The 11,179-nt window shown below is 36.3% G+C and overlaps 1 protein-coding gene across 1 annotated transcript in view; it reads right to left on the minus strand.

Moving 5' to 3' along the window:
- The window catches only part of LOC5578517, a 66,271-nt gene that overhangs the window by 22,098 nt on the left and 32,994 nt on the right, over positions 1 to 11,179 (minus strand). Inside the window, exons 2-4 of the mRNA XM_021857619.1 lie at positions 3,570 to 3,771; positions 183 to 531; positions 29 to 122 (exon numbers count right to left, since the gene is read on the minus strand). Coding sequence (XP_021713311.1) covers positions 29 to 122; positions 183 to 531; positions 3,570 to 3,771 — 645 coding nt within the window. The remainder of the gene's footprint in view (positions 1 to 28; positions 123 to 182; positions 532 to 3,569; positions 3,772 to 11,179) is intronic.

The following is an 11,179-nucleotide window of genomic DNA, read 5'->3' on the forward strand; positions in this document are numbered from 1 at the left end:
TCAGAACAACAAGATTATGAATTCAAACCTGTTGGCATGAGGTCCATTGGATTCTGTATCGGAATCTTCCCGTTCTCCGTCGTACTGATAGTCGTACTCGTAACGATCCTTGCCTTCGTTATCTGAAAATAAAATACAAATTTGAATCTAGATCATCTGTGCATGTCACATGAATAACTTACATCCTCGTTCATCTGTTCTCCGATCCCAGCTATCCCGGTAGCCCCCATACTCGCTACCACCTCCTCCTCCGCCCCCGTATCGCATACCACCCATCGCGTCCGAACTCATTCCGATGTACTTATCCTTGTTCTTCTTGGCCTTTTTCCGCTCTTCCCGCAGTTTGTCGTCGTCCTGAATGAAATCGATCAACTCACGAACCTTGTGCCGGACATTGATGCCCTGATCTTTGCCGTTCTCATCCACGAAGGTGTAATTTTCCAACGATCGCAGATCGTAAATGTGTTCCCGCGAGGATGTTACCACTCGCTCTGAACCATTTCGTACCAGGTAGTTCAACAGCAGTAAACTCTAGAATGAAATTAGAAATGTTGGTCAATTTCAGTATACCATTTCAGGACCGATGAATCATCTTGACAGCATAAAATCTTAAATGTGTATCCTGAAAGTCCAATGATCTAAAATATTTAGAAATTTAGTTAATTTTATTAAATATTTTCACTATGTTCATCATCTGTACACGGCCAATCATGTTCTATAAATCTATCTGCGTCATAATTAACATTTCGGTCGTCGCGCGAATTTTTGTAACACGAGAAGTCACGCCTTGTACTTTGTACAACACGCTTGGTTTTGCGAATAATCCCAGGAGCCTGACTACTTAGAAAGATGGCGTCTTCGGCAAAATTGTTCAGTGGCTCAAGGGCTATCAATGATCAAGTTTGTTGATTCTTAATTTTGCCAACAGGTGACGCTAGTGAGCATGAAACATTTTTTTTTGTAGATCTCAGGATCTTAACCACTTAGAAAGATGGCATCTTCGGCAAAGTTGCTCAGTAGCTCAAATGCTTTCTTTGTTTAATCATTGAGGTTCGAGATTAGCTAAAATAATGTCCTTGAACTACGCATCAACGTTGTCGAAGATGCCATCTTTCTAAAAGGTCAGGATCCTGAAGTATCCGTAAAACAAAAGTTTTATGCTCACTAGCGCCGGCTGGTGGCAACATTTTGAATCAACTAGCTCCAACAATGATAGTCCTTAACTTGCTGAACAACTTTGCTGAAGATGCCATCCTTCTAAATGGGCAGGATCCTGAAATATCTACAGAACATATGTAAATGTTCCAAGGCCACTAGTGCCACCTAGCGGTCAAATTCCGAAATAAATGGCGTTCCACCTCCAGAACAAATTTGCTGATTTTCGATATTATCTGTATTTTGAGATACACCGATTTAAAATTGCGGTCTACTTGTTATTATGCGACTGCCATGTACATTTGTTGATTTTATCGCATTATAAAGAGCCATACTGTAAACAAAAACTGTTGTTCTTAAGAAGATTCTTGAGGAATACATTTAGGGTTGGTGTCGATAGATATCTGTGATCTGGCCCTTCACTGGTACGGCTTGGATAATCGCTATTTCTATGTCTAAGATGATTCTCTCCACGTCAGGTTTCATAGTTGTTATCATCATGGTCCGTGATCTTTTGGATTCACTAGGATATATTTTGCAACAGATTAATACCTTTCCAAAGTTCCGGGTCAATCGGTCGAACGCCATTTGGCCAAAGAGGTCATTTGACCGAATGCCGTTTGACCCAAATAGGACACTAATGGAAAACTATAAATATCATATCAGACACAACATGTGAAGGTCATATCTCGTTTAGGGTATGAATAAAACAGTGCAGAATGACACCTCTGTCTTAGTTGAAATGTTAACGGCCACTTCAAGCAGATAAAGTGGATAGTGCCTATGACTATTCTAACATAATCAACTGAAGGAATAACCTATTTTTAAAATAAGGTAAAATCTCTCATAAAAGCATTACAATTCATAACGTCAGCAATCACTATCACAGTTTAATTCTTAAAAAACTTGTGAATCAAATAACGAACACTATCGTATCAGCAAGCGTAATGTCAATTATTGAAAGAATAGCTTAATCTATGAATAATCTATGATGAATATTTAAGCAGCTATAACGCAAAAATCATCCGATTCTGTTTTTGCACGGGGGATGCGTACCGTGAATCGCAAGTCAGTCCCATCTGCATTTTTTTCAAAATTAAGTTGAACTCAGTTTTCTACATATCTTCCAATGCTCTTTCAGCTGCAATAATGAGATTATATTATTTGTTCAGAGAAATTAGGAAAACACTAAGTCAAATTGTCCCATAATGAAAAGTAACCGCATGTTAGTCCCACTACAGATTTCCGCACCGTATAATGCAAAAATGAACCATGTTTTGATCATCTTTATATTTTTCCCGGAAAGATTTCGTAGTAGAAAGCAAATTGTGAAAGTTTCATTAAGAGTTAAACATGTTCCAATCCTCTGGAATTTTTTGAATATTCGTATGGAAAACGAGTTTTGAAACTTCACTGCCCATTTTCTCAAAGCCTACTTCTTACAGATGGGACTGATTTGCGATTCACGGCAGTGTATATCTTGAAAGAAAACTGTTTGTGACTTCAGAAAGGCAAATTTCCAAATTGAAATGTTAGTTGCTTTTACATTAATAATCATAAGATGTGTTGTCTCTTCAAAATGAATGCCCTACGTTGAAAGAAGTGAGAGTATTTATTCTTTTGTCTTTATTTTTTTTTCTTGGGTTACACTTCTGAACCCTACACTTAAGCATTGTTGGCAACCGAATTAATTATAAGTTCATAATTCGACCAAACGACATTTTTGGCCAGATGGCATTCAGCCAACTGGCCGGATACCCTTTCAAGTCTTCATTGATTTCGTAAATCGAATCATCTGATCTCAAACATGTGTTTACACATTTTGAATACCATATTTAAAAAGTAAAGCTATCCGCGAGTTGGATGTTCTGGTAGATTGAGGCATTTAAACATCAAAACCATTTGGAGAACCAATTTGGTTATTGTTTAAGCTTTTGAAATGTGATATGTGACGTTCTCGTGATTCAATTAGAATTTTTAACATACTCTAGTAGAAGGAAAGTTAGTCACCCATAATTCAATCATGTTTATATTAACATTGGTATTCCAGAATATTTTGTATGACCTAGAACATCCCGAAAAAAGATTCAACATAAGGTGCAAAGCTAGTTTGACACTTCCATGATTCACTTTGGCATGAGGGGTTTTTCTCGGCCGAATTGTCTGAAACTTTGCAATAAGAAGCACTCCAATACGACGCATATTGTGACCAAACATGAGCTCAGTAGCTTTCAAAAAACCCCACTGCCGAAGTAAATCGAAAGTGCCAAGAATAGGATCCGGCTCCCTATTAAGCTATTTTTGTTTTTTTTTAATGCAGCTGAACAGATGAACTGAAATTCATACGTGAATGTTTGTAGAAAAAAGTCGTACTGACAAAGTTTAGAGAGCCGCGAAATGCAAAACATTCATACCTTGTACGTTCGCCTCCAGTTGGTTTTATTGTCCTGCAGCATTCGCTTCCACAGCATCGACATCACCTCTGGGAAGTGCTCGTAGGTGAAGGTAGCGTGTGCCAGTTCCTGCATCAACGGTCCGGTGGGGCCCCACGGTTCATCGTTGGTTGCTTCGCGTACTTTGCCTTCGATTTCGGTGTAGTTCATCACGACATTTGTCCTGCCAGGGGGGAAAAGATAGAAAGTGGACATGGGATTAGTATGGGTTCGCAAATATTTACGATTCGGGCTTGGACGACGACCAACGCAAACAAGAGAGGTGCTAAAACGGCAATAAATTTGGATCGATTCGGTGTTTTGCAACGTCAACGAAGATGATAGTAATCCATTTCTCATTTTGTGAGTCGGACAAACAACTGGTGTGCTGTTGATGAGTTGAGGAGGTCAAAAACTTCAAGTTGACAGAAATTTTTGAGTTGGGTCAACCGCAAAACTGTTCTAATCTGAGGACAGCTGCCATTATCTATATCGATCCGGATAAACAGACGATTTTGGGCTGGTGGCGAAAATGATATGCAAACATCCTTTATTCGTGTTGAGAGTAGCTTCAGCTGACAGAATAAATGGAATCATCTTTGTTCAATATGCTTTGAGACACAAATTGATTGAACAAACATAACACAGTTTCTAAAAGATGTGAACGATAAAGGTTTATCTGCGGAGAAGTGTTTATGGTGTGGAATGGACGTGAATCTCTGCGGAACATGTTGCTTGGGATGTAAATGCGTTCAACCACTCGACATAGATAATTTTACTAACAAATATGTATTTTTGGAAGTAGTACGCTTTCGAAAATTAAAAAAAAAAACTCAAAATAAACGCTTTACAAGTTAATTTTATCAAATTATTGATCTATAACTACATTATTTTAACAGTTTTTTTTTCCATAGTCATAGGAATTCAAAAAGTGAAAGCTTCAATAAGTAACTCCAACTTCCTTCAATATTAGATTTGTATCAATACTTTTGATAACTTATGACTCGTGATGAACTGGGTGGAACCCCTTGACGAAATCCATATATGTATTAAAGAGTACGCGGCTTCTGTCACAATTTTAGCTACATCCTCCTATTGTATTCTACCCAGCCGACCTAAATTGGCCATCATAAAACTTCATCGAGACCAACCCACTCTCGTCGTCGTCGTCGTCATCGTTGGGTCTGCTGCTTTCGGCCAACGAGCCCACAAAGGTATACGGGATATTTGACCACGACACCGTTGACTGTGGTAACAATGAACATAACACGACGAGTCAATAATAGTTGTTTTTTCCACAGCAATAATATTCCGGTTGTTTTTGGCTGCAGAGGTAGATCCAAACCATTTCGAAGGAACGTGATTTTTGCGACTTGCAAAAATTGTATCCACAGTCTGTCTGCGCAACAATACGAGACCCCTAACCATCACCAATAGCGAGCAGACGACAGGTTTTTCGCTCGAAGGTCGCTATCGAAGAGTCGTGGATGCCACTGACCGCATGCCACCACTACTTTATGCTAGTTCTTTTGCGGTCTCTCGATGTTGATGGCGAATCTACTTTCCGTCTCGCCATGCGAATGTCTAGCAAGGTGCTCCTCGTTGATGGCTGCCATGAGTCATTCCAGTTTTGCTGCCAGCGAAACACTGTAGCTACCTGTCCAGGGTGGCATTCACTATGGGCGATCAGGTGGCCACAAATCTAAAAAATGACTTGTTTTGATAGGGGTTTCTTGTTCATCATTCCATAGTTAATATTTCGATTAAGGTGAAACCTCTCGGAATCCAAAGATGACCGCCATAACGGTCGACTTGTGCGCCTACTCACGTTTTCAAAGGCACTAAACAGGAGAAATAGTTGGCAAGCGTTTCTAATCTTCTTATTTAAAGCTTTCTGCTAGTCTACAATGCAAAAATAAAAAAGTGCACTGCTGTTGCATGCTTTCTTTGCAAAATGTGTTTTAATTTTACTATAATCTTAGAAGTGAATTCCAAACTGTTTTACCTTAAGATATTACTGGAATATTAGAGCAAGATACTTTGTAGTTTCGTAGACACAGTTTGCCAAAAAAATATAAGAAAACTAAAGAATTTAATGCCAACACATTTTTTTTTGTTTTATTTACATTATCCGTCAAAAGTATAGAATCGCAACGCCGAGTATTGCAACAAAAACTCTATAACCCTGTTAGGATTAATCTGGCAACCTTCCAACGACTCTATATTAAACCTTTCCCAAATGTTAACTTTCTTTGATTGAGCAATGCTCCGCAGTTGCAAAATAAATACTTAGCAGATTCGTTTTTAGCAGAGGATTGGATTTTTCCCATCTTTTTAAGCTGATAACTACTTGGGCAGTGACCGATCATCAGGCCAGTTATTACCCTAAGATTTCCTTTATTATGATTCAATATAGCCCGGGCTTCTACTAGACTGGGTTTTATGAATCTCTTCGCTTACTTGGATGTATCCGTGGCGTTCCAGTTGGATTCTACCATGGAGATTTTCCAATTTTTCAGTTTCATCCTGAGAGTGCACTCAAGAACATCATAGAAGGGTTAAGGGCCAACAAAGCTTGAAGCTACACCCTGTCTTGCTAGATTGTCGGCGATTTCATTCCCCTCAATTCCACAATGGCCGGGCACCTAGTACAATGTAACTTCATTTCTACTGGTCGATTTCTTCAGAGCATTCAAATATGCTTATCTGTCCGAGATACACGCCTTTGAAAACCCGTAATTCCTTTTGAGGCAAACATTTGCACAGTCAATAATGGCTTGTACTTCAGCTTGGAATACAGTGGGACTGCGCCCCGTAGCGATTACCTTGCTGATACCAGGGCCAAACTCAAGCTCCGGTATTGTCACCCATCTTTGACACGTCGGTACAAAATACAATAGAACCTGGACGTAAACTAGGCCCACCAGAATCCCTTTTCTTAGCGGCTTGTATTAACCACTTTGAAGAGAACATCATAGTTGGTCTTAATTTTTCATCCAATCTTCTATTGTTTTCATATCTGAATTGACCAATCACATCACCATCTAATATTTTATTATAACGGATAAACTGTAAGGCATTTTTTGCCGTCAGTAATTTAATGAATTGATGCAAAGACAGTATATTAAGAAGGGCGTCCAAAGCAACCGATAGTGTACTTTTCATTGCCCCTGTCATTGATATACAATCAAGCCTTTGCAACTTAGCCAGATTTTTCATAAGTATTTTTTGGTTGAACTATTGCTGAATAAATCCAGCTTACCATATTAGGTTGCAGTCCCCAGGTTTTTACTAAGGCTTTGCAGACCCATAAGGCATTAGTACCCTTAATTATAACCTTGTTCAAATGAGAGTTTCAGTTCTATTTCGTATCCAAAGTAACCACAAGGTGTGTTTTAGATTAAACTTCTTCCGAAAATTGAATTTGAACTCCATTTAAAGAAGACTATGTTAGCTTTACCTGTTTCCTTATGGTGAAAGCCACGATAATGTTTAACGCAGTTTGCAACCGATCGGAAATCGTGTTATCAAACTTTCCACGAACTACCCATTCAGAACCGTAGCGTGGTCTCACGGCGTCCTTAGCAAACCTTCCTTTGGGCGTCCCTTAGTCAATGTTGTTTCCATGATGTAAGTTTGCATGTGAGTTATGTATTTGTAAAATATCCCAAATAACCATGCTGCTCAAACTATAATTTATGAATATAGACGATGTACATAAAGCTAACATGACTGTATAATTACACTTACAGGGTGTCTACTCATTTACAGAAATGAAATTCCCTGAGATTTCCAGGTTTTAAAAAAATAATTCCAGGTTGAAGAAATCGCTCAAAATAGACAAAAAGTCAAACATTTCAAATGTCAACCTTGAAATGAAAATTAATTTATCTAACAATAAACTTCAAAATATGTTTCACTTCAATGAAAACAATTACCTGTTTTGTTCTTAATGTAAACAGAGGAAACAAAAATGATGATTTTTTTTAATTAATGATTTTTAATTTATCTAACAATAATAAATGAAAATTAATTTATCTAACAATAAACTTCAAAGTATTTTTCACTTCAATGAAAAAAATTACCTGTTTTGTTCTTAATGTAAACAGAGGAAACAAAAATGATGATTTTTATTTAATTAATGATTTTATCAAATGATCTGAAAGTGCCTTAAATCATCAGTCAGATATGAAAAGTTAGTTATTCGGTCTTAAGAAAAAATATCGTTTCCCATTTTGAGGATTCAGCAGGAAAAAGCACGAGATGAGAGTTTGTTCCTAAGTTGAACAGACATTTTTTCTAAGTTTAATTCTCGTACTCATTTTGGAATTCATCATGACATTACTACAAGTATAACAGCTCGATTTACTGTTGATTTCTTTCACATATTACTCCGCAGATCTCTTCAGGAGTTTGTTTTGAGATTTGTCACGAACATTTTCTAAGTAATTCTTCCATGAATTTCGTTTTACCTTCAATAATTCAATCTGGATTTTTGCTAAGTATAATCACATCAGGAATCATCCATCCAAAAATTATTCCATTGATTTCCCTAGGGCTTCCTCCGGCATTCCTGTTTAGAGCATCTTCAAGAATTCAAAATTCCTTCAGAAATGCCTCCATTTTTTTTTTTTTGAAAAATTTCTCAATGAAGTCTTAAAATATTTTTTTATCCAGTGAAATATCAAGGACATTTTTTAGTTTGTTTTGAAGAAAGTTAAAAAGAATCTGCGTTGAATTTCGAAAGAAAATCCTAGAGTAACCTCAGATGAAACTTGTGTGAGTTCTAAGTACGCCTGGATTAATTCCTAAGAGGATCTCTGAAAGACTTCCTAAATTTTTGATAAAATTCTTCCTTAAATATTTAAAAAAAATAAATTAGAATCATATATATAAAATCCCAGAGTTGTCTGTCTGTCAGTAACGCTTTGAAATGTTTCGCCGAAAAGTTTCATTGAGCACTACAACAGACATTCTAGAGCATTACAACAGTAAATTTGATTGTTAGAACATTACAATTTCAAATTGTAGAGCATTACAACATGTATTTGTCAGAATGTTCTAGAATTTTATGGAACACATGTCTTCCTTATTCGTAGATTGTTCTAGAATTTTTCATAATTGTTGTTTTCATTTTTGGGAACTTCTGTTAAAAATAAGTTGAACAAAGTCAAGTGCAGATACAAGCTTATATATATCAAAAATTTCATGTTGCGTTGAAAAGCTACACATTGCAAAGCGAAAGAAATCAACAAAAGAGCAGTTTTCCAGAATATATTGATATTACACACATGATGTGTTGGTTGAAACGTTCGATTTTGCCTGAATCGTTCTCAATTTAGTGTGACTTCGATTAAACGTGTTTTTTCGGTGATCAAATCGTAAATAAACCAACTTCAAGCAAATTGTAGTTCGGTCGAACTTGGATTGGGTTGGGATTATATATGTGATTCAGAAGGGATTTCAACAGTTCCAACCTATAAACACGAGTTTGACAGGTAGAAAAGCAATATACACATGAATCAGATTATGGGGACACTGGAGACCGTGTTATTTTCCCTATCTTTCGTCTTACTCTAACAATTATCATCAAAACTTTGTGGAAGCAAATCTCGAGTTTTAGTGAACCGATGAAGCTGAAAATGTATCGGGTTGTGAACTACATATATAGAATCATAGTGATACATTTTTCGCATCGATGTATGGAGTGGTTCTTAAAATTTGCTTCTTGAAATGGATAGGGTGATTATGATGACGTCCCGTGCGGCCTTATTGTTTGCCAAATCAAGTTTTTATATTAATTACAGTTAAAATAAAAACATAATAAAAACAAAATTTCATAGTTGCTAGGATGGTCCCCCATAACAGCTTTCCAAAGCATTCCTGTTCTATGAGTCGATATTTCCATGCGTCATAACAACTATGATTTTGAAAGAAAACAAATTATGGAACACTGCAACAACTATTCAGTAGAATATTCAAGAATGTTATTCTCTCTCATTCATAGAATGTTCTGGAATTTTCGAAATGTTTCACAATGGAAGGAACGCTACAACATCATTAAAGATGTAATTATTCTAGATTAGAACATTACAACAGCATTAAGGCCACGTGCACAATAGAGTAAGGTCAGAGCATAAATTTAGGCGATTTCGCGGTCATTATTATCATGCGTGGCACTGTCGGGTCATGTTAACGATCAACGCTCCGTCATCGTAATCATCGAAACTTCAGAAGTAGTTTTTCTGTTCAAAACTGAAAATTATTCGATGAAAATTTGTTCACTGTATTTCGGTTGGAGAATAGAATACATTGAAAACATTTTCCTCTAAATTTTCTTGATTTCGAACGAAAAAACTGCTTTTGAAAATTCCGAAATCAATGACGGATCTTGCCCCCTTAAATAAAATAATAACCATTATCCTTTACTTCTAACGTTACACCTCCACTGGGACGTAGAATGTTTCTCAGCTTATTATTTATAGAGCACTTTCACAGTTATCACCAGAGAAATTTATTAATCCATGTTGTCATTTTGCAGTTCAACATAAACATTTTCAATCTTTGGAGCATTATATACATAGCTTTCCGCAGTAAAATTTTGTTAGAGCGTGGCTAGCCACGCTGGGTAAGCTAGTCTTTATATAATGGCATAAAAGACGTTTTGGAGAAATTCAGACTAAATCCCTGAGCCATGACTAAATTTTTAAAGAATCCATGAAGATTGGGATTTGAAAAAATATTAGAGAAATGTTTGATCCGCAGCAGCTATATTTTGATGATATGCCGGTGACATTACAAGAGAAGTTTCTGTAGGAATCTAGTAAAAAATCCAATGGCAAATTTTTAGTGGAATTCTTAAAAAAGTTTATAATAGATATCATCGAATAATGCCTGAAGGATTTTTGGAGCTATTCCTGAGAGTAGTAGTGGATGAATATTTGAAAAAATCCTTATGTAATTGTCTGGAATAAATGAAAAAATCGGCTTAGGAATTATTGTAGGATTTTACGGAAAAATGTCGATTTTTTCCAAAAACTCTGGAATAATCTTTTGTGGAAGCGTTGGAGTTCTCTAGGATTTTTGAAACTAATTCTGAATAAATTCCTATAAGCATCCATTGAAAAATCGCTGGTAGCATCTCTGGAGCAATTGCAAAAAGTATTCAAGAAGAAATCACTGAAGAAATTACGAGAATTACTGAAGCATTCCTCGCGAAATTTCTTCTAAGAAAAATATCATTAGGAACTTGCGGAATAGTCGCCTAATAGTTTTTGTAGGATTCTTTGGAGCCTCTAAAATTTTGCATCAGATTTCACTACAAGCAGATTGAAAAAGTGATTTTAGAGGTAATTTTTATTGAAATAGATACTTTACCCGAAAATTGATACATGCATTAAAATAGTGATCAAGACTCTAAAAGAAAATTTGCTTACTTGAGAAATGCACAATTTTTCGTGCCTTCAACAGGCGAAAAATAGTACATTTCTCAAGCAAGCAAATTTTTTACTTATTTTCTTCAAAGTTTATTATTTTTGTATAATAAGCGAAAAACATTTTTGTTCAATGTTTTCAACTTATCAACTGCTCAT

Source organism: Aedes aegypti, chromosome 1, assembly GCF_002204515.2.
Source record: "Aedes aegypti strain LVP_AGWG chromosome 1, AaegL5.0 Primary Assembly, whole genome shotgun sequence".
NCBI lineage: Eukaryota > Metazoa > Arthropoda > Insecta > Diptera > Culicidae > Aedes > Aedes aegypti.